Raw genomic sequence first — 24900 nt, forward strand, 5'->3', positions numbered from 1 at the left:
AAATACAGTATATATATTGTGTACTAAGGAAAGGAAAGTGGAAAGTAAACTATTACATTAGGGTCACGCTGAAAGTTATTTCATATACTCATGTGTATTGTGTCTGTTGTTGTTATTGGGTTTTTTAGGCGACTAAGGCCGTTGCTCCGTGTTTATTGTCTGGAAATTGCGTGTGTTCTGAGGTCGATTTTCCTGTTTTGCTGGACGAAAAACCCCAGTTTCTGGGGGGGGGGGGAAACCTTGCGATCTATGTTGTGGCCGACTAACTGTGTTGAGACCGACTAACTCAGCGACGAAGTGAAAAGAACCCATAAAAGTTCCTTGCCTCATCAACGGGATTCGAACCCGGGTCTTTTCCACCCAGTGTGGGGAGGACGGTGACGATACTACTGTGCTACCGCGCAGACGAAAGTATAAGAAAGGAAGATGCTGAAAATTAGATGTTGTTCAACAGCCATAATTTTGCATGCTTATTAAATAGGATCTGTTCAAAAATCTCTCTGGGGAAACAGAATTTGTAATCATGCCTCTGTTGTAGAATCATAACAAGATGGGGGGAAAGAACCTGTATATAACATACATAAAGTTCCTGTACATTATTGACAAACTCATGGGGTTTTTATCAATGATATAAGGAATGTTGCTAGTAGGGATAAGGAGTTCATTATCTCTTTGTACAAGGCCTTGATTAGGCTGCATCTTGAGTACTGTATAGACGTCTGGATGCCTCATTTTAAGAAGAATATAGATCTGCTGGAACAGGTACAAAGAAGGACAACGAGATTGGTTAAGGGAACAAAAGGGTGCTCTTACCAAGAAAGGCTTCAGTCTGCAAATTGCAGCATTTGGAGACTAGGCACCTGCGAGGAGATCTGGTTGAATAAACTCAATGTTGATGGCATTCTTCCTCTTGCTGAGAATACACACATGAAAGGGGCATAAATTCAAAGTGAGGAAGGACAGTTGCAGGATGGACGTGAGGAAATATGCCTTCAGCCACCGGGTGGTTAATTATTGGGACAAATTTCCATCGATTGTTGTGGTAGTAGGTAGTTTGAATAAATTCATAGGAGAACTAGACAAATTCCTGAAGTGGAAAAACGAGTGAAACAGATAGTTTTTTTTTTTTTTTTGACTGATGTTTTGTAAGCTTGATTTCTTTTCTTTTTTTCATCATTTTCCTCTATTAATATTAATACTAGCACTGTATTAATATTATATATGAAAGTAAATGTATTCCAGTGTAACAAAACCATATAGTATCAAGGAAGTTTTAAAGAAAGGAAAACTTGTTGCCCTTTACCGCGTGAATATTGTTTTAATTAGTTTATTGGTGGTAAAAGGATAAATTTACTACAACTTTGCCTTAATTATTTTATCCTTTTGTAGTTTTCCCTTATCGTTGTTTTTTTTTTTTTTTTTTTTCTGCTAATGAACTAATTAAACCAATATCCACTTGGTAAGGTGTGATTTGTTTAAACTCAGTAGTACATACACGTAATATTCATCTTTAATTCAACATACGGCATAAATTGTTTTAACATAACAAGAGATATATGACCTAGGAACTATGGACAATATGCTAACATACTCTCAATAATTTATTATGCAAATATTATTAAAATTATATTCACGTAGTAACCAGGCCCTTAATAAAATCCACTTTTGTTTACTGAAGAATATGATATATCAATTTTTAAATTGTTTTAACGTTTCATTAGGTGATGCAAAAGCATCATTTCGTGGGACTTAATTAAGAAATAATATATGTAATAAAAATTAGATGTAATAATTTACACATATTATTGTTTACTTTTATTTAATGAATTCCTGGGTGTACAATTTGGTTTCAGAAATGAGACTAGTAAAGGTTAATTACCATAGATTTAACTTATATGCCCGAATAGTATATTATACTTAAAAGTGTAAACAGAAAAGTATTTCTATTTAAACCTTCAACTGCTAACGGAATCGTATTAATTTGAATTTTTTTTCATTATCTTTTGCAGAAAGTTGTGTAGTAGATGAGATGTGTTCTTATGACAACATCAACTATGAGAATAATCCTTCTAGAATTTATGACTGGCTCCAGAACTCTGTTAGCTCAAATGGCATCTACGACTATCCTAGATTTCGAAGAAGGAAATGAACTTTTATAAATATAAAATTTTTCTGAGGAATCATCTACTACCAAAATATATGGGAAACAATGTCACAGGAACAGATAAGGAGGGGGCAAAATTGGATTCAATGAAGTTACTGAACCATTCAAGCCAAAGATAAAAATATCAGTTGAACTGGTTGCGCTCAGAAAAATTTCAGTAATAAAAAAGTCTTCTAGATGAAATCGAAGTATGAGTTTAGTATGACCTTTTTTGAGACCGAAAAAATATTCCGAGAGTTAGAAAATAGTTTTAAATGAAATTCTGTTTAAAATGAATGGATTAAACAGTGTTCGGAGGTCATTACTTCAGAAATATTTCAGGTTGCACTTCAGAAAATCATGCTGCTCAAATAGAGTGTTTATTTTGTAAATAAAATATCGAGTTTCAGGATTTATTTATATAGAATTAGTGTTAGTATCAGTAACACGATGCAAGGAAACAACGCTTATACAGCACCAGCAAAAAAAAAAAAAAGTTACACACTTCATTTGCCCATCCTGCCAATAATTTTCCCAACCGTCTATAAATGTATTCAATTTATCTACTTCCACAACATTAGGTTGAAGTTCATTTCGACCATCAATTACTCTTTAGATGAATGCAAATTTCCCTTCATCTATTCTGTAAATCAGAGAACTGTAAATCAGACAATAAAGAGTATGTCCCTGTAAGTCATCTGAGAAAGAGCAAAGATGCAACCAGCATTTGGTTTACTTAGTCCTTTTAAAGCCTTAAATTAGGTCAATCAGGTCACTACGCCTAGTTTCCATAGACTGCAGTTTACAGAGACCCAGTCTTTCTTGGTTATAATATCTATTTGTGCATCCAACTAATCTTGTTGCTCTTTTCTGCACCCTTTCCAACAGATCTATCCTTGAAAAAAACGAGCTTTCCAGACCTGTATGCAGTATTCCATCTGGAATACTACATACAGTATGAATACGATTATGGCTAACCATTGCGTTATACAATAACATAATATCCTCTTTGTCCATACTAGAAAAAGTTCCTATATAGCGTTGACAGAATCCCATGGGTTATTCTAGCAGCCTGTATGCACCACTCAGAGAACTTCATTTCGGATTTTACAATTAACTTTAGGTCTTTTTTTTTTCCTTACAACGACCTCGGTCTTGCTACCCAAATAGTGTATTATTCTTGTATTACCGATGCCCATATACTGTACTTTGCATTTATCAATGTTAATTTTTTAGCCCGTCTGCTTAGTTTATCTAGAGTGTCATGATGTAGCATACTGCGATTCATGCCATTAACCACTCTGTCAACTTTTGTGTCATCGGCAAGCTCACCTGTCGATGGCCATTAATATTGAAAGCAGTAAGGGGCCCTTGAGTTGCTCTACTAAGAACATTATTCTACGAAGAAAAGTAGCCGTTAATAACCGCTTTCTTCCTTCTGCCGTTCAACTGCTATTTAGTCTAGGCTGGTAATATTCCACAGTGCTATATGTTCCGATTTGTACAGCAATACTTCATGTGGAACAATGCGAAAAACTTTCCAGAAACTATATGATGTGGAAATTATTTATTGCATCCGGTTCATTTTGACTACGGCATAGTAGTTAATACGATTGGTCAGAAGAAAATTCCTCTTACTAAATCCGTGTTACAATTGCTGTATAACTGCAATCCTATCAAGATGAGCCTGCATAATTTCTTTAACACCAATTGTGAATACACAAGTCATTTGCCCATCTCCAAAAACAATAAACTGTATTTGAATTATAAAAAAATGAACTAGGAATTTTGAATGATTAAAAAAATAAAAAAATAATCATAGATAAATAATGATAAGCAGCTACTATGAATAAAAACTTTGTGTTTGATTATTCTTATGTATTTTTTTAAAAATAATTTTATTATTTTTATTGTATTTTTTATTTATTATTATTTTTTTACTATTCAAAACTCCATAGTCATTTTTTAAAATTCAGTCATAGTTCCATGCCCGTTCAGAATTGGACACACGTTAATATGACCTTTTTGCTTATTTTGGAGACCCTGGAATACATCTTAGAATTTTTTTCACATGCTTTTGAAGCACTCTGTTTAAATAACGGACATTTCATCAACAGGTATTACAAAATGAAAAACGAAATAAATAATAGTTATTAATTAACTTATGAAAAAGAAAGAACAGTAGGAAGCATTTCATGATATACACGTTATCCTTCAGCTTTATGATTGATAAGGTTAAAAGTACTATCTTAACTAAACAAAAAATAATAATAATAATAATACAAATGAAACAAACAAACAAAAAAAGTCTTAAAACCAATAATTGCACCAAGTGGATGCACTAGTACGACAGAGGGCCTCCGCAAGTGGGTAGGCGAGGCAGGCATCGCCTACGGCCGCAGTTCAGAAGGGTGCCAATTTTTTTTTTTTTTTTTTTTTTTGTTTTGACATTACTTTCTGATTGGTTAACTTTTATCAGTATTCAACAATTATGGTGGCAAATTTTATTTCGCCTACTACCGGCACATAGGGTCGCAGGGCTACTGGTACGATAGAAGAGGGCATCATGAGTATGGAGATTGAGCGTATCAAATCAGAGCGATATCAATAAAAATAACGATGAAGCTGTTCGGAAGGACAAGTGCATCACGCAGTTGCTTTTTAAATTGAATAAGTGGTGAAAATAAGTTGGTATACTATATTGGGTTATAAGTCTAGAATAAATAACTTTCAAATGCACTTGCTGTCGTTATTTCCCTCACAACTGCACGGAAGCTTTTTTTTTTTACTTTGTTTCATTGAATCCTGACTCTTTCTATCCTCACTTCTCCAATAATTGCAGCAAACATAAAGTGTACAAAAATACAATTTTGATCTAGGCAGTCGGCGGAGTATACAGGATAACAGGATATTCTACAGTACACCTGACAAATTTTCTAAAAGTTCCGACGCTCTCCTAGAAAGAAGTCACAGGAGAGTTATATGATTATGATCATGTGAAACTGAAGAATTTGTTTTATAATCACTGTACTTAAGATAGTAAAGAAACTTATTGTGTTTTTATCTACATAATTTATTGACTTTGGAAAAGTGTACTCTTTGGAATAATGTTTATGCTGTATTTATACAGGCAGATAACGATTCTGACTTTCAAAAAAAAAAGAAAAGATAAAGTAAGATAAAGGAGTATGTATGTATGTATTTAACTGTCGAAGGATGGCGCCCGGACATACATCCATCTCCACCAATTTAGCATGTAGGCATAATACCATGTTCTCATAAAAGCCCTGCTAGTGTAAGTGTGTGAACACTTACACCGACAGACAGACACTTTATAACACATTACACGTGTGTGCAATGTGTTGCAAAGTGAAACAGGCTACTTTGCCACCAGGTAATAATCCATTGGGCAAATACCACCTGGATTGCACCTAGATCCCTCACCCACTAATAACTGTGCAAGACTGGTGGGTGCCAACAGTCCTGGGCTGCCCACACCCAAGAGCCAGCAAAAAAAAAAAAAAAAAAAACATGCACCAACTAGAAGAATACTCCTTACTAGTAAGTGCAACAATCCCGCCTCATGGTCATTCTGAAAAGCCTGCAAAAAAAAAGTTTTCTTCCCCACAAGACAATGCTTATCCATCCAGAGAAGGAGAGAGAGGGGAAAAAAAATGTCAACCTGCAAAACAGTTGGAATTCCACAAAATTCCTTTCATTAGACAGTCAAATTATTTCCGAACCCCTAATAAAATTAGGTACCAAATTAAATAAGTCTAATCAATTCGATAATTGTAGATTTCTTAACTTCTGTTTTAAACCCCAACTTACTTACTCCCAATTTAAATTAAAATTATCATCCACCCTATTCAAACAATTGCAGATTATAAAAAAAGGTGAGTACCATAATAAACTAAGCTATGCTATCATATTAAGATAATAAGTCGAATCTAAATTCGTCATACAAACTGCATTCATATAAGATATGATCCCATGTTTCCAACCTTCCATAAACACAGTAAAGATCTTCTACTAAATCAAACTGATACAACTTACTTTTTAAGGAACCATGCCCCGTAATCAAATATGAGCATTCCATACTTGGATAAAACCAGCAATGCAATTTGTTATTAAAATTAAATTCCACACTAGGTATAAATAAACAAGTTACTCTACCAGTACTACTGGAATCCCAACGGTACTGCCATAATTTAATTAATTTCACCAAAATTTCTTTTCTGTTTGCTAATTTCAGAAGAAACCTCTTTAGTAATCCCCATAAATGTAATTTGTTTTCCCTTACGTATAAAATAACAAAAAGCGCTATACACGACTGTTAAATCCAAAGGCAATATCACCCCCCGCAATCGCCTGGAGAGCATTAATCGAAACGATCTTACAAACATGTAAAATAATTAACAACATTATTCTTTGTATTGATAATAGCTTTTGTTTAAAATTTACATTGACAGTACGAACGTACCAGATTGATGCAGCATACGCCACAATCGGAATAAAAATAGCTTTATAATATAGATACAAAATGCGTTTACCAAATCCCCAATCTTTTCTGGTAACCCTAACTATAGAGGCAGTGTAATTTTTTATTTTCCTACTTAAATAATTCAAATGTTGCGAAAAGAATAACTTATCATCTAAGATAACCCCTAAATATTTTACCTGGGAAACAAGAGGAATTTGTTTACTGTTTACTAATAGTCGAGGTGGTCTGTTGTAGTCTAATTTTCCTTTTAGTAACATCATGACAGTTTTAGTAGATGAAATTTTTAGTTTGTTTAATGTAGCTCAATCAGTCAAATTCGAAACAATAACCTCTATTCTACTTTTTAAGACTACTCTAGATCTCCCTGTCACGCACAAAACCAAATCATCGGCATAAGCCACCTTATAACAATTAGGGATTGTTCTACTTAACAACTGGTTTAAGACCAGATTCCATAAAATAGGACCCAATACAGATCCCAGTGTACAGCCGCGATCAATAACTCTATTAAATCTTAGATGTTGGGATCTTATAATAATCTGCCTATCCATTAAATAACTTTTAATAATTTGATATAACAAATCGGGACAATTTAATTCTCTTAATGAAAAAAAGAACACTTTGATACCATACAGTATCAAATGCTCCTTCAAAATCTATGAATAATGCTAGCACATATTTCTCACCAAAATCAAATCATGTATAATAATAATAATAATAATAATTTATTTATCCCTATTTTGTGTTACAATTGTTGGGAGTTAACAGCAAGAAGGGAGGGAGAACACATAAGCCAGAGGCTTTTTAGGGGGTGTTCCCTTTGAAAAAGATAACAATAAAAACAGATACATCATGAATCGGACATGTTTCTACATTCCATTACAGAGACTTCGTAAACCAACCACACATGTCGCGTGGTTAACAACAGTACTTATAATTACATTGTGAGTACTTTTACAATAACAAGTATGAAAGAAAAAAATTATGAAATAATTGCGTATAGAGTTACAAGCTTTTTGATAGCTATTCTTTCAACTTGTTTACATAGTTTCCAAGCTGGTATGCATTGTGGAAAGTTCAGTGGAAGGTGATTTATATCAGACATTCCTGGTGATGTGTTCAGTTAGGAGCTTCTTGAACCTGTTTAGTGAAATGGCATTTTTGATATTTTCAGGAAGATTATTCCAGGTTTTTGCGCCTCTGTATTTTATATTTTTTTGACCTATGGCTTTTCTAAAAAGCGGAACCTTCAGGTTCGCTTCGTTTCTTAAATTATATCTTATTCCTTCTTCTTCTATTGTTATAAAAAAGGATCTAAAGAGAGGAGGAAAGTTTGGTGTTTTCAAAGCATTGTAGACAAAAACCGCCTCAGCTTTTTGTATCAGTTGGTAGATGCTTAAGAGTCTCGCTTCCTTATATCTCGAAGTCACCGATGCATTCCAGGGAAGGCCCAAAATTGAACGAACACATCGATTGACGATTGAATTGATTCTCCTAAGGTTATGTTGACTGGTCGTACCCCATGAGATGATTCCATATGTGAAGTGAGGCTGTATTAAGGAAAGGAATACTAGTCTGAGAAGGGAAGGAGGTACCCAGGCAGAGGCTCGGGCGAGTATTCCTGCTAGTGACGAAGTCTTCTTTCGTAAGGTGATCATTTGTTTATCCCAACTCAGCTTGTCATCTAGCCAGATTCCTAGAAACTTGGTATCATTCACCCTTTCCAGTTGTTTTCCTTTGTATGTTATTTCGAAATCAATATTTAATGGTTTATTTTTCGTCCTAAACACCATATATTTGGATTTTTCTGGGTTTAGTATCAGCTGATTCTTTTGAAGCCAACTATGCATTTCAGAGAGCAGGGCAGAGATCTTGCATTGAAGTTGGTTAGGGTCTTTATCAGTGATTAGAATAGAGATGTCATCGGCATACGCTACTAGGTGGGAAGATGGAAGATGAGAGAGAAATTCATTAATGTAAAGAACAAATAGGATAGGTCCGAGAAGTGAGCCTTGAGGTACTCCCCTGGAGAAATAAGAAATGTCTGAAAAGGACTGGTTTGTTTTGACGACAAATGGCCTATCAGTAAGGTAGTCTTCAATGAGAAGGTTAATTTTTCCTCTCAAGCCAAGATTGTTGAGCTTGTTGAGTAGGATATTGTGATTTATGCAGTCAAAAGCTTTTGATAGGTCTAGAAACAGTGCTATTGCATAGTGACCCTTTTCAAGACAGTCCGTGATCCTAGAGCAGAAGTCAACAATTGCCAGGTCAGTTGATCTTTTTGAACGATAAGCATACTGTTGTTGATGGATAAGCTGATTGACTTCCAGGAAGCCCATGAGTCTGCCGTGAAGAATTTTTTCGAATAATTTTGCAAAAACTGAGAGAAGAGCTATTGGACGAAAATTTGTGATAGAGTTACAATTTTTTCCCTTAGGAACAGGAACAATGACTGCTTTTTTGAATTGAGACGGGAATTTACCAGATTGAAAGGAAAGATTGTAAATATACTTCAGTGGTGTTAGAATTGAGTTAAGGACCTTTTTCAGCAGAGCAGGAGATATTTCATCAAAGCCAGGGGCTCCCTTTTCTTTTAGTTGATGTCCTGCTTCTAAAATATCTTGATCTGAGAGCGGAGCGAGGAAAAAAGAGCTCCTCATTGAGTGCTTGACAGATTCACTCGTTGCATTATCTCTAGAGTCAATTTCGTCTTTAAAAAGGTTATTCACACTTGAGATAAAGTGATTACGGAAGGCTGCGGCTTTTTCGTGGTCATCCGAAATGAGTACCTCGTTCTCAACTACATCTCCAACGTAGCTCTGTGATTTCGTTTTCCTTCCAGGTAGTAGCTTGTCCAAGACTGTCCACTTTTCCTTGCTTGTAATGACGCCTTTAAGTTGGGAACTATAATAATTCCTTTTCTCCGACCTAATAGTGTCGGTGACTTTGTTTCTGTACGTTGTGTATTTGTTTTTATCCGCCTCCTTTCCTGTTTCTCTAGCAATTCTTGCAAGTTTGTCCCTTTTCTTTAGCATGTTACAAATTTTGTTTGACATAAATGGGCATAATTTCCGTCTTGGCCTAGTGGTCTTTTTAATCCCTGGGATCCTGATGTATGACGCGCATTTTTCGTAACTATTTAGGATATGCTCAAAGAAGACGTTCGTCGCAATTTCAGGATCATCTGTGCTAATCACCCCATCCCACGAAGACTGCTGGAGATCATAACAGAGCTGATTGAGAGAGCCTGGAGTCACAGATCTGTAATTGTGCATGATCTCTTCCACAATTTCTTCATTTTCAATTACCATTAAGATGTATAGCATCCTCTGTTGAACTATTTCTCTTAAAACCATACTGATATTTAAAATTAAGATAAAGGAGTTAATTTCCTTCACTCTTTCAGTAAAAATTTGTGTCATTGCTTTCAACGGTAGCAAGCAAAGCCTGGACTATTGAAAGACCATTTCGCCATTCGTTTAGATCAGTGATCAAAAACGTCCGCACACTGAAAGCACCTTGAACCAGAAATGCGAGTAAACTTAGTTACTGTCAGTACATATTCGCATGATTTCTTTTAATATTAAATATTGATTCAAACTTTCATAATGCTTCCCGTTTTGATAAATATAAAAGTGAAACACTGCTTTTTTTGCGTTTAATTCTTTATGATGAAAGAATAATGACATAGAAGTCAACTTCTATTACATTTTCTTGAATAAAATGAAAATAATAAACATTTGGTATTGCTATCTTTATCAAATACTTATGTCATAGAAAAAGATAAAATAATAGATGCTAGGGGGCTTCGCTCCCTGCTCGCTGCGCTCGCTTCTTTTGATAAAATAAAACACTTACAGAAGCTTTCGACTCGGTGTGTCTCTTCCTTAGCTATGAACACATAAATACGTTACTATATCTATATAATATCTGTGTAGATACACCATAGACAACTCTTAAAGAAAAACTACGATTGTAGTGTAAAAAGCATCATTTCATCTGTATCTCATATTGTGCTTATCCTTCACAACGAGTTACCATGTATTGCACTACCTCGAATAAGTAACGCTTCACTAATAGAGAAGACTATTGTTATTTATTCTCGGTGGGCGCCACCACCCAGACGGACCGTTTCAAAGCTAGTTGGCTTTTCATCGGTGGGTGTCTTTCACACTACCATCGTAGTTTTTCTTTAAGAGTTGTCTAAGGTGTATCTACACCGATATTATATAGATATAGAATCTTAAACTCTTAAAATATTATGCCTTGTTGCATTTACTTATTTAAATAAATATGTTACATATGGAAATCAAGAATGGTACCGCGTGGTCATGTTAGATAAACATAGCGCGTGACCACGCTTAAACAGAAGCTTCTGTTACTTAATTTTGTATTTGTTACGTATTATCACGTAACCCGCATCTCTCTTCCCCCATTGGCTGAATAAATATTATTAGGAGGAAATTTTTTTTTAATACTGTATATAGAAAGATACAGATTGGTTCCATCAATTTAAACTTGTCACACTATCAGAAAGACATCTACAGATATCTACAAAATATTGACAGAACTTCGATAGCACCAAAGCTTCTATCTTTATTAACTGCAATTGTCCTGTCCAACCTTAAAGGCACCAGAAATCATTCAAAATTTGTGTTTTTATTACACAAATAGGTTATTATATTACACAAAAGTCTGACGTAGCAGGGGGGTTAGGAGTGAAAGGGCAGAAACACATTCTCTTTGAGTGCACTGTGGTTCAAGCCCGTAATTGCTAAATATGATTAACAATTGTATTCATGATTTATTGTAAACTCTTCTGATTTGGTAGTCGTGCCGGAGCATAAACAAGAATATTTATTTATTTTCATTGTCACTTCAATGAAAGTGATATTCACCCATTTTGTCCAAATGAAGTTTTCAAGAAAAAAGAAATATATCTTTAGACCAAAAAAAGTATCTAGTCCGATTTTTTATAGGTTTTATTTATAAAATCTATAGTTTTTATGAGATATTTGCGCGATGTGGCTCTATTAGTCGCCTCAGGCGACAATCCCACTCGAGTTTTCCGTCCAGCAAACAGGTAAATCAACCACAGAACACAGAAATTTGCAGACATAATGTAAATAGTATGAATCAGAACTGTACTACTCAATATGTTCTACGTTGATATTAGTAATAATAATCACAACTGTACTACTCAATATGTTCTACGTTGATATTAGTAATAATATTAACGTAGAACATATTGAGTAGTACAGTTCTGATTCATACTATTTACATCATGTCTGCAAATTTCTGTGTTCTGTGGTTGATTTACCTGTTTGCTGGACGGAAAACTAGAGTGGGATTGTCGCCTGAGGCAACTAATAGAGCCACATCGCGCAAATATCTCATAAAAACTATAGATTTTATAAATAAAACCTATAAAAAATCGGACTAGATACTTTTTTGGTCTAAAGATATATTTCTGACTTTTTTCTTGAAAACTTCATTTGGACAAAATGGATGAATATCACTTTCATTGAAGTGACAATGAAAATAAATAAATATTCTTGTTTATGCTCCGGCACGACTACCAAATCAGAAGAGTTTACAATAAATCATGAATACAATTGTTAATCATATTTAGCAATTACGGGCTTGAACCACAGTGCACTCAAAGAGAATGTGTTTCTGCCCTTTCACTCCTAACCCCCCTGCTACGTCAGACTTTTGTGTAATATAATAACCTATTTGTGTAATAAAAACACAAATTTTGAATGATTTCTGGTGCCTTTAAGGTTGGACAGGACAATTGAGTAGTACAGCTCTGATAAGTGCGTAGAACACTTATCAGAGCTGTACTACTCAAGTGTTCTACGCACTATATTGAGATAAACTCCTCTTATTATTTTACTAAGACATAATGTAAATAGGGTGCAATATGGTTTAGGTCGCTGATGCTCCTAAAACCCTACAACAGTACTAATTATAAGAAGTATTTTCTTACACTCATGAGCATAACATTATAACCACCTACTTAATACCGTGTTGGGTGGCCTTTCGCCGTGATAACCGCTTTAACCCGGCGTGGCATCGACTACACGAGACCGCAGAAGGTCTTCTCAGGTATCCTAGACCAGCTGGACAGGAGGACGTTCGGCAACGAGCGAGGCACTGGCGTGGATTGACGAATGCTGCGTTCTACCGCATCCTACAAATTTTTGATGGAATTGATGTCAGGGAAATTTTGCGGCCAGGGGAGCAAACGAAATGCTTGAATATGATCCTCGAACCATTCCTGCACAAGGCATTGTCTCTTGACATAGTCCAGTGCCATCTGGTTACACGGTCACCATGTAAGGCAATATTTGGTCTGAAACAATGCGGAGATAGTATCTAGCGGTGATGGATCAATAGGGATGAAAGGACCCAGTGATGTCCGTGATAACTTCCTCCAAATGATGATATCACCGCCTCCGGCCTCTTTTCGTATAATCGTGTAGTCTGGTTGTAGATGTTCACTTGCTCGCCTCGGAATATGCACCCTTCGGTCGGCATGTTGGAGCTGGAATCTTGCTTCATCAAACCAGGCGACTCTTTTTCAGTCGTCCAATATACTACCGTGCCCATTGCAAGCGGAAGTGTCGATGAAGGTCGGTCAACATAGGCACATTAATAGGTCGTCTATTCCATAGGTCTATCAGCAAGATCATCCGCTGCATGGTGTGCTCGGAAATGTTTGTGCCCCCTGATTGTAGTCTGCCGTTAACCGAAAGATCGTGATCCTCTGTTGTCCCTAATAGCACGTGCCAACCGCGGTTCACCTCGACTGTCAACCAGTGGCGGTCCCCCCCCCGTCTCGGCACGGTTGGTAATTGTGTTGCTGAGATGTTGGCCCCCGCCTCCATGGCGCCACAAATCATTCCCCATTCAAACTCCGTCAATTTTCCCATTTCATAGGCTTCGTCCTGACGAAGGCACTACCCATGCCGTCTACAGAAATCAACATAGAGACTGACAAGAAACGCTACCAGATGAAACATAAAATAGAAATTCGCGGGACACCAAACTTGACCTAGTGGAACGCTGACTACAGACGTTAGGACAGTGATTACCCCATGAGTGACACTGAAAACAGAGAAGAGACTAAAAGCAGCACGCTGATCACTGGAAGAGACACCAGGACGGGGATTTCCCCCATGAGTGACACCGAAAACTGAGAGGAGACTAAAGCAGCATAACTACCAACAGACTGACGGTGACCTGAAGAGGGTACCCTAAAACCCTTCACCTTTTATTCCTACATCCTTGATAGGGGAGGGGACGACTTTCGTTCCCTCCCCTCCTCTCCACCCCACATCTTCTACTCTGGTGGGGCATCGGCATGCCTCACTGCAAACTAGAGCTACCTACCCTATTGGCCCCATATTTTTATCTCTCACCCCCAGTCTTCTGCCTTCCCCTACCTCTATCTTTACGCTAGCAAAAGCTCCACACAACAAAAATTTAATGTGCCAAATATCCTTTACGCCCATAATTCGGCATAACAACCTTAGCGATCATACCCCCACGCCAACGCATATGTGTATGTGTATGTATATATGTGCATACTGCATATTATTATTATTATTAAAATCAGTTTATTTCCCAAGAAACCTTGGGTCACGCCGGGACGGCTGTGCCAGAAGGGTGTGAATATTTACAGACTAAGGTGCGGGGAACACATGTACAATAAACAAGAGTACATCGTGCTCGACCCGAGACATTTACAGGATAAATATACAAAATATACAATAATATACAAAAAATACAGTAGTACACAAAATATACAGTATAATTGCATGAAGACAAAAAGTCTTTGTCAAATACAAATAGGCAAGTTAAAAAAAAATAAATAAAAAATAAACAGTCAGTCATGTCCAGGAGCAGGTGAGTATCATAGATTCATTATCTGGTAGCAGTTCTTGAGGATTTCCTTCCTGTAGGCTTGTCTTCACAGAACCTATCAGGGTGGATTCTAAATTTATTGAAGATCCGAAGACAATTGGCTGGAAACATATTCCTCAGGGAATCAATGCTTGACAAAGTAAGACGCAGAGGAAGATAGGAGTCTGGGTGCTCCCCTCTTTCCCTTCTCGGGGCAAAGATTAATGTGGATACCGATGGAGCATCAATTCGCCCCGTTATAAGCCGTGAAAGTATGAGGACATTTTTTGTCATGATGATATGTCTCCAGGGAGTGGTGCCCAGATTTGCTTGTAGGATCGATCTGGAGATAGTTAGGGGGTGGCCTACCACACTGTTCATCCATCTAAGCAACCAGTACTCTAAACTGAGATACTTGTGAAGGTATGAGGCAGGGGCAGATGACCAAATTTCTGATGCATAGAGAGGGATTGGCGTAATACACCTCAGGATGTGGCGAACAAGCAGCGTTGGCTGATGCACACCAACGAGCTCCTGGCGCACTGCCCAAAGAGCCGCGTACGTCTTCTGCCTCATCCTGACAAAGTGGGGCTGAACGGTGAGCCCAAGGTCAGTATGAGAGGTCACTTTTTGCACCGGCTCCCCACTAACATGGTATAATTTTTTACTCTCTTCTTGGTTATCGTCCGTTGCGCTGATTTGGAAGGGCTCAGGTGCAGCCCAATTGTGGCAAGATAATTTTCCAAGTTCAATATCTAGAACTTGGAAAATTATTAGAATTTTCCAAGTTCTAGAAGCTTGTTGGTTGATATCATGAATCTGATGATTATGGTCTGGGCTCACGTAGAATTTCAGATCGTCGGCGTAAGAGACAAAGTTAGGATTCTGAGCTAGGAAAGGCTCCAAACTGCTGCAAACAGGATAGCTGACAGTACGCTTCCTTGCAGGATGCCTCTTGAGACAGGTGAATAGGGGAAACCCTGGAGCCCGCCAAAAAAATATAATAAAATACTTTGAATACTTTGCCTCTTGAGACATCAATAGTTACCTGAAAGTCATTGTGGGTCACAGACAGGTGTCTAGGAAGTAAAATAGACTTCAAAATTTGAAGTAAGGTTTCTGCCAGGCCGAAGTAGTGTTTCAGAATGGTAAACAGAGCTGGGGTCATAAGCCGATTTAATGTCGAGGAATATGATACCAATCTGTGATTTGGTGTTAAGGGTGCGCTGAATTCTGAAGAGGGTATCAAGAAGATTGGTGGTTGTCGATCTCCTGTGAAGAACGGTATGCAGGTACTTGGGCCTGTGTGCAAAGCAATGCTGGGCAATTGTTTTTCAAAAATTTTGAGTAAAGAACAACTGATGGAGATTGGTCGCAGGTCTTTAGGAGATTTGGGTTTCTTGATCTTTGGAATTGGCTTAACATGGTAACTTCTCCAATTGAAGGAACTATACCAGATTGCAGGATTTGTCTGAAAAGGTGAAGGAGAATTTCGACTATATATGGGCTGCAAATTTTGATAATAAAGAGTGGGAAACCATCTGGACCCACATTAGCTTTGTTGGGTAGTTTATTAATGATATCAATTAGGGTCTCTCTAGTTATTTCTATTTCAGTCAAGCATGCCCTAGGTAACCAGTCCTTCTGGGAGAGAGAGGAATCAGAGTCAGGAAAATCTTCTTGCTGTAAGCTGAACTGTGTCCATTCCTGGACAAGCTTTTGGTCAATGGCTAGATGATGATGATGCAAAAGGATCCTTCTACCACTCTTCAACCTATCGAGAACAGCTTGGTTAAGGACCTGCCTTTTCTTTTTCAAGAAGCATGCTCTTTCTTTCTTAAAGATGGAAAGGTCTGAGGGAAGTTGGGATTTCTGCCATTTCTGGTAGGCCTTCTGCTTCTTGATGAAAGCCGTCTTAGTTTCCTTATTAAAACCTCGATTCGATCTGTTACCAATCCTGGTGATTCTGGCTGCACCACGTAGTGCAATTAACTTCAGTTGTTCAGACAAGAGCATAATGGCATCCTCCAACGGCTCAGAATAGAGACGCCCCCAGTCAAACCCATCAAGCATTGGAGAATGATCTCTGGCTTCAGATATTTAGTAGAGAAGGCTATCCTAGGCGATTTGGGGAACCCGTCAGTACTCGTCAGGGAACCCAAGGGAATTGCTCTGTAAGGATAGTTTACATGCAATTGGCGAGTGATCATATTTCAATCGAAAGTTGCTAGATAGGAGTTTGATGTCTTGCAAGTTGTGAAAGATTAGGTCCTGCGCTTGATACGTTCTAGTTGGTTGCGTCATTAACCATGTAAGGTTAAAGGCCCGAAGAGTGGCCTCAAGGCCCTCAAGGGCATCCACATGCCTGGGAAGTGGCAAGTTAAAATCGCCTGCTACAACAGTTGGAAATTTTGGCACTACTAACCACGTGAGCAGCTCAGCTCTAGAGTCTTCATTGTGGTCTGGAGGAATGTAAACCAGGCAGTGTTGAATTTGATGAAGAGAACTCCTCAGCGTCGTGCAGACTGCCTCAAAGTTATTTGACTGGCTCACTCGTGTCCTTATTGGCTGGAATCGATCGTTGAACAGAATTTCAACACCTCTGCCCCGGCCGCTAATCCTGTGATTCCCTGTGTTTGTAAAGAATGTTAAAAGGGGTAAGGTCAAGCTGTCTATCCGCCGTAAACCATGTTTCTGTAAGGCAGATGACATCAAACTCATTAAGTAGGAGTGTCTGGAGACAATGAAGCTTGTTTTTTAGGCTGCGTACATTCTACATAAAACAAAGAATCTCTCCTTCATGTGAACCTGGTAGCACATCATCCTTTTGTAGTTATGGTTGTTTATATCGACTGGATGCGCTGTAAGCGATCGATCTGCTCCTCTCTTGGAACGGCTTTATGAGGGTGCCTACCGGCCAGCAACTAGAATCCAAGACGATATGCTTTGCATTCGCAAGGCAGGAGATGATAAAGGAAGAATAGGTCGGATGTCTACTTTTGATAGCCTTTGCGTCTAAGTTGATCCCATACGCTTGGGCAAAGAGTGTCCTGATACTTTCCGCTTTTGTTGCTGGTCCCAGTCTGGAAACAAAAATTCTCTCTTGGACCTGGACACTGAAATATTATATATCTCCTCAAGTCTCCTCGACAGAGGAACCAAGGTAGGTTCAGAAGGAACCAACCTATTAGGCTCCTGGGATGGAATTCTGTTACCCTTTGTTTTCACAGTCAAAACACTTTGGACGCGAGCCATTTGTGGATTATGCCTGGGAAACTGCGCATGAGAGTTAAATTGATCAGAGAGACAGAAGGCATCCGCTTGAGCATAGATCCACTCCTCCCTATTTTGACGTGGGGTTTCTTTTCATCTCCATCATATTGTAACAGTGATGAGTCTGGCTCAGAACCTGGCCACCAGGCTTCTCCTGACGTCTTCTGCAAGATTGGTGCAGATTAGATTCACCAGGAATCATACACTTGTCCTGGATAAAAAGGCTGTCAGCCTCGAATGTCGGACCGCGCTGATGGATACTGGTGTGAGGGGGATGAGTACCCAAAGGATTCAACATTACGGCCGGGCTACGATCTGTTAAGTTGTTCTGTCTGCAATAAGAGGCGAACTGTGCAGATTTGTGAGATCCGTTGTTCCTCGCTGGACATGCCCAATTTGAGTTGGGGGTCATGGAAGTGCATCATCTGCTTCCTGTAAGTGCTCCCGAGGTTCCTGAAGGTCCATCACAGACGTCTGACTAGGGGGAAAACAGCCTTCACTTATAAAGATTTTGAGATCCCTGAACTGTTCATTCAGTACGAGCACTTGGTCGATAATTTCCGTATTTTGGGCTCTAAGTTTTCTATTTTCATCATTGAGGCAGGCAAGAGAGTCAGTTATTAGGGACAGAACCTCCCCGAAAGTGATCTTGAAACTTTCAGGGAGGGCATTGAGTATAGACGTGTTGTCACTTAAAGCGCTTTTAATTGACAAACTATCAAAGGGGCTATTAACCTGCAAGCCCTTCGCGGAGGCGGCAGGAGCGGTACCAAACTCCTAACTTAATGGTTTTTTTTTTTGTTTTTATAGGTCCTAGCTGCCGAAATCTCATGAAAGTAAGTGGTAGGATCTGCCAGAATAAAACTGAGTCTATTGGGGGGTTCCTGGTCTGTCTCCATGGGGCGTAAGTGGGGCAACGTTGGGCCTCAGCAGGGGTCTAGCGGCTAAATGACCAGATGAACAACGGTACACGACACTACGCATGAAAACTCCTGCACACTTTTAAATCTCTGGCATTTCCCAGCGAACTGGTACATCCGCAATAAAAGCAACGCGGAGATGGGGGGGGAGAGGAACCCCTGGTGCCGTATGACAATAACACACTTTAAACTTTACCCATGCCGTCACCATATAGGCTACACAGTCTGTGGGACGAGTGCACTTGTGAAGTGAGAGGGGTGAGCATAATATTTTGGCTCATGAGGATATATTCTTTTAGGAATTTTTTTAAATTAACATAGTGTGTATTATTGTGCCTCATAATATACAGGAAAATATTTGTCATTTGGTTTTATTTGTTGGTACCTATGAACCCCTTTTTTAAATTTGGCTCATTATTTGGTTTATAGAATTACTTTGGACTGCATACTATTGGTCTGTACATTGTTGTTTGGTGGTTAATAATTTATAGTATATTAGAACACCATAGTCACACAGATTATTTAGATAATTTAAAACGTTTGTTTCTTCTATTTGATATCTATACCAAAGCATCGTTACTAATGAAACGTTATCAATGTTGTTGGAAGACGTGCCGTTCTTCGAGGTCTTTGGTTTCAACATTACTTTGTACTTGCACACCAAAACTGAATTTAAAGTTTTAAGTATATTTAGTATAATATATTCATTTCATTTTCAAAAGTTAATTTTCTGTATATTGTGCTAATTTTTGTAATTTTCGTTTAAATTTTAATGGGAGACGTTTTTTATGAAAATTCATTAGTGCTTATTTCATTTTTTTTATTATTTAAATCTTTACTGAAACAATTGTGACTTCAACTGGAAAAGGTATGCACAATATGCTACAGGATGTCATAACTGAAGGGGCAATTGTCATTAACTTAATTTACCTGTGAGTTACGGCCTTTTTCCTTCTATACGCAGTTACACATATGCAGAACTTTCTCTAACTAATGGTGGATGCTTTTCTGTGTGCTAGATGTAAGGAGTGCGATGACTCTAAATTACAACTCAGTGTATTGTTAGACGAGATCGAGTCTCTGAGAACACGACGTGATACCCTAAGGAAAAATTGAACTGGGGGATCGACGGAGACCCAAGTGTCTGATTCTATACCGAGCAAAGCTTTCTTGAGGCCAGTCCGAAGACTGAATCTTTCAGTGAGGAACGCTCTGGTTCCATAGGCGGTAACCTTACTGATGGGTTCAATTGTAAAAGAAACTGAAAATATATTCAGCAATAAAGACTGGTGGAACATGAAGAGTATTTCAACCAGTTGAGAAAATTGACGATGTGATGGCCAAGTATCAGCAGTTTTTACTTTTAGTGAAAACTGATACTTGGCCATAAATCTCTGTATATGTCTGCACAAGAAATTGAGGAATACAAAATATTTATTACTTCATTTGTATCAAATAGTAAGACAATTATTGTTGAATAGTTTCCTCTGTAAAATGCGGAGAATTGTAAAGAAAAATCTTCAACAAATAATAAAAGGTCGCTCGACTGTAATGAATGCTTTTCTTTTATAAAGATGTATTGACAGATATTTATTTAAAGTATACCCAGTATAAAATAAAATAAAATAAAATATTTCCAGAAGCTTTCGGAACTCGTGTCCCTTTCTCAACTGACAGAATTTTTGAATACATTACAAGCAAAGTGTGGCACGTTACTCATTCGTCATTGTTGTAGCACGGACGTGTGCTGCCTTGCGCCAGTGATCATCCATCAATAAAACGGTTGTCTCCAGGATTGGATGTATACGCATGCCTTTCTGGCGATTTAATGCCTTAGGGTTGTTCATTATGTTTAGTGACTCTAGCCATAGGCGGTGGCGAAAGTGTCGCGCGTGGTCCACTATCTCAAAGTCGCGCTTGGGGTCAAGATCGTGGTTGGTAGCCCAAAAATGTTCTGCAAGCGCGGACTGGTCAGTTTCGGCAAGCCGGATTGCTCTGTCGTGTTCCGTGAGGCGATCCTGGAGACGTCTCGATGTCTCACCTACGTAGCAACTGTTACAGGCCCTACAGGTGATACGGTACACTACATTGCTGCGTAAGACAGGTGTGACAGGGGTCTTCACACTTGAGACAAGTGAACGTAGGTTCCTACCTGGTAATTGTACACATTTTATGTTGTAACTTCTCAGGATCTTCGAGATACGTCCTGACACTCCTGGATAGTACGGAATGTAGGCGGATGATATGCCGACTTGCTTCGGAGGTCTTGGGTTGGAAGTAAGTTCTTGTGCCTGTAACAAGCATCTGTTTAGTACATGGGATGGATAACCGCATCTGGTTAAGTCCGCCTTCACACGGGAGATCTCGTTACGTCTAATTGTGTCGGTGCTGGAATGGCTCCAGGCCCTGGAGAACAGGGTGCGGGCAGTGCTATTGAGATGGCTTGGAGCGTGGCCGGACCCGTAGTTGGTGAATTGACCGCACCACATGGGTTTGCGGTATACTGAGGTCTCTAGATGTGGGCCTACGCGATGCACTAGCACGTCCAGAAACGGGAGCGAACCGTCCACCTCTGATTCTACGGTAAACTTGATGAAATTGGATAGAGAGTTGAGGTATTCTAGTAGTACCGTTTCAGAACCACGTGGTATTATGGTAAAAATATCGTCGACATATCTACACCACGTTGTAATAGGTGTAGGTGGGTTCTGGTGTATCTGCTTCTCCAGATCTTCCATGGCGATGTTAGCTACTACGGAACTGACAGGGGCACCCATAGCAGTGCCATGTACTTGTTTGTAGAGTGAGTCTTCACAGGTGAAGATGCTGCTAGAGAGGCATAGGTTGAGGGCGGTACAGATGTCATCAGTGGATAGTGACGTCCTGGATTGGAGGCTTAAGTCGCTCTCAAGGAGCCTTCTGGCGCAGTGCACGGCCTGTTGGACGGGAATCGAGGTGAATGAAGAAACCACGTCAAATGATGCCATGACAGAGTTATCAGGGATTGAAATGTCCTTAATGGTGTTAATGAATTCACTGCTGTTTTTAACGGTGTGAGATGTATTACCTATAAGAGGCGAGAGGAGGCTCGCGATGTGTTTGGACAGTTCATACGTTGGGGAACTGCAGCAAGACACTATAGGTCTGAGAGGAATACCCGGTTTATGGATCTTTGGTAATCCGTAGAATTGTGGTAGTTGGCAGCCAGTAGCACGCAGAAGATGGTGAGTCGCGGTCGGGATCTTCTTATCTTTAAGCCATGCGTGGACAAGTTTATTAACATTTGCTTCCAGACGTTTCAAGACTTTAACGGGAGGATCAGGTAGAGGTTCATATACGTTAGGATCGAGTAATAGGGCCAAGGCTTTCTCTCGGTAGGCTGATCGGTCCAGCACAACAGTCCGGCGCCCTTTATCCGCAGGAAGTACAACGATGGAGTTGTCTTTTCTTATAGATGACAGGGCGGCACGTTGGCGGTGGTTGAGGTTTGAGCACGTTTTTCGAGTGTTGCGGAGGACTGCGGCAGTCTTGAATCGGATCTCGTTGGCAGTTTCTTCGGGAAGGTTGGTAATACTGGCTTCTATGCCCATAGCGAGCTGTGTGATGGGAGGTTTCGATGGTATAACGGCGAATTTCATACTCCAACAGGCCGTGCACTGCGCCAGAAGGCTCCTTGAGAGCGACTTAAGCCTCCAATCCAGGACGTCACTATCCACTGATGACATCTGTACCGCCCTCAACCTATGCCTCTCTAGCAGCATCTTCACCTGTGAAGACTCACTCTACAAACAAGTACATGGCACTGCTATGGGTGCCCCTGTCAGTTCCGTAGTAGCTAACATCGCCATGGAAGATCTGGAGAAGCAGATACACCAGAACCCACCTACACCTATTACAACGTGGTGTAGATATGTCGACGATATTTTTACCATAATACCACGTGGTTCTGAAACGGTACTACTAGAATACCTCAACTCTCTATCCAATTTCATCAAGTTTACCGTAGAATCAGAGGTGGACGGTTCGCTCCCGTTTCTGGACGTGCTAGTGCATCGCGTAGGCCCACATCTAGAGACCTCAGTATACCGCAAACCCATGTGGTGCGGTCAATTCACCAACTACGGGTCCGGCCACGCTCCAAGCCATCTCAATAGCACTGCCCGCACCCTGTTCTCCAGGGCCTGGAGCCATTCCAGCACCGACACAATTAGACGTAACGAGATCTCCCGTGTGAAGGCGGACTTAACCAGATGCGGTTATCCATCCCATGTACTAAACAGATGCTTGTTACAGGCACAAGAACTTACTTCCAACCCAAGACCTCCGAAGCAAGTCGGCATATCATCCGCCTACATTCCGTACTATCCAGGAGTGTCAGGACGTATCTCGAAGATCCTGAGAAGTTACAACATAAAATGTGTACAATTACCAGGTAGGAACCTACGTTCACTTGTCTCAAGTGTGAAGACCCCTTTCACACCTGTCTTACGCAGCAATGTAGTGTACCGTATCACCTGTAGGGCCTGTAACAGTTGCTACGTAGGTGAGACATCGAGACGTCTCCAGGATCGCCTCACGGAACACGACAGAGCAATCCGGCTTGCCGAAACTGACCAGTCCGCGCTTGCAGAACATTTTCGGGCTACCAACCACGATCTTGACCCCAAGCGCGACTTTGAGATAGTGGACCACGCGCGACACTTTCGCCACCGCCTATGGCTAGAGTCACTAAACATAATGAACAACCCTAAGGCATTAAATCGCCAGAAAGGCATGCGTATACATCCAATCCTGGAGACAACCGTTTTATTGATGGATGATCACTGGCGCAAGGCAGCACACGTCCGTGCTACAACAATGACGAATGAGTAACGTGCCACACTTTGCTTGTAATGTATTCAAAAATTCTGTCAGTTGAGAAAGGGACACGAGTTCCGAAAGCTTCTGGAAATATTTTATTTTATTTTATTTTATACTGGGTATACTTTAAATAAATATCTGTTAAACTATGGACCCCAGTACTCCAGGCCCATTTATCACTAAGATGTATTGACTGTTCAGATTTGTGTAGTAACTTTTTCGCATCGGCCTTTAAAATATTTTTTCTTCTGCCACTCACCTGTTCTTTCTAGTGATGTCCTTCTTACTGTATCCTCCGGGTGGTCACTTAAAACGCCTTCCACAGTGTGGAAGGTCAAGTGTAGGTTATATAGGTATTTAAAGGTATTTAAAGAATATTCTAAAATGGAACTTGTTATAGAAAAGTCACTTGCAATATTTGAATGGTTCCGACTCCTCGTTTCTCCCTTTTTCCATCAAGTTAAGATCATAGCGCTCTCCGCACTATGATCTTAATTTGATGCGAAGAAAGCTAAGATCATTGTAACAGAATTAAAATGATGCGCTATAATTTGACGTTGGCCCAGGATTAAGGGTACTAAAGGGTACGCCCTTTAGTACCCTTAATTACATTCAGATCAGTTCGCATATTGCAAATTATTTCTTCTTTTTCATGCCTGAATTACGTATTTAGATGCAGCTTCTTGCCTTTTATATTAGGAATGGCACACACACACATATACACAGTGTTATGATGAGTCGTAGAAGCAAAAACTGCAAGATAATGACGCACACCGAAACTTGTGGCTTTCTTTTTTGTTTGTTTTGTTACTGTATCGATTAAGTGCTACTGACGTTATGTTATTGGAAAGCGCGTAGTTTGTCAGCATGGTCATCTGTATCTACAACAGCAAAAGGGCACCTGGCTGACAACGCATAAGTTGTTAAAGAGCATTTCCCAACAAGACACTTGTTTCTAATGGACAGAGCAATATAGAATGAGGAACTAGCGGATGATCTGCGTAAGTAATCTAGTTTGATAATGCTGTAGTTATATTGGTATTGGTTTTAGCTCATGTTAAAAGAGAGCTTTAATGGGCACTCGTTTTTTTAATCAGGCATGGTAGATATCGTCCCATGATAAATTTCGGGTTTTATATGTCCATATTTGCTTTCTAAAATTTAGTTAATGGTGGATATTTATTACATTATAATCATTGTCGCAGAATGCGGGACCTCAGACATAAAGTGGTCAGTGCTTTTTTTTTGTCCTGCTTTGCATATTAATTAAATCACTTATATTTCCTTAC

General features: G+C 39.3%; 2 protein-coding genes across 2 annotated transcripts in view; one reads left to right on the forward strand and one right to left on the reverse strand.

The window, feature by feature from the left end:
• LOC150089634 (mesotocin-neurophysin MT-like) overlaps positions 1–2149 on the forward strand; it is a 42661-nt gene extending 40512 nt beyond the window's left edge. The window contains exon 4 of the mRNA XM_090390059.1: positions 2010–2149. Within this exon, the coding sequence (XP_090246185.1) occupies positions 2010–2149 (140 nt within the window). The remainder of the gene's footprint in view (positions 1–2009) is intronic.
• The window catches only part of nst (phosphoglucomutase 3-like protein nst), a 305088-nt gene that overhangs the window by 226612 nt on the left and 53576 nt on the right, over positions 1–24900 (reverse strand). The gene's annotated exons all lie outside the window — the stretch shown is intronic.

This window comes from Mastigoproctus giganteus, chromosome 2 (assembly GCF_048544385.1).
Source record: "Mastigoproctus giganteus isolate SK-2022 chromosome 2, ASM4854438v1, whole genome shotgun sequence".
Taxonomy (NCBI): domain Eukaryota; kingdom Metazoa; phylum Arthropoda; class Arachnida; order Uropygi; family Thelyphonidae; genus Mastigoproctus; species Mastigoproctus giganteus.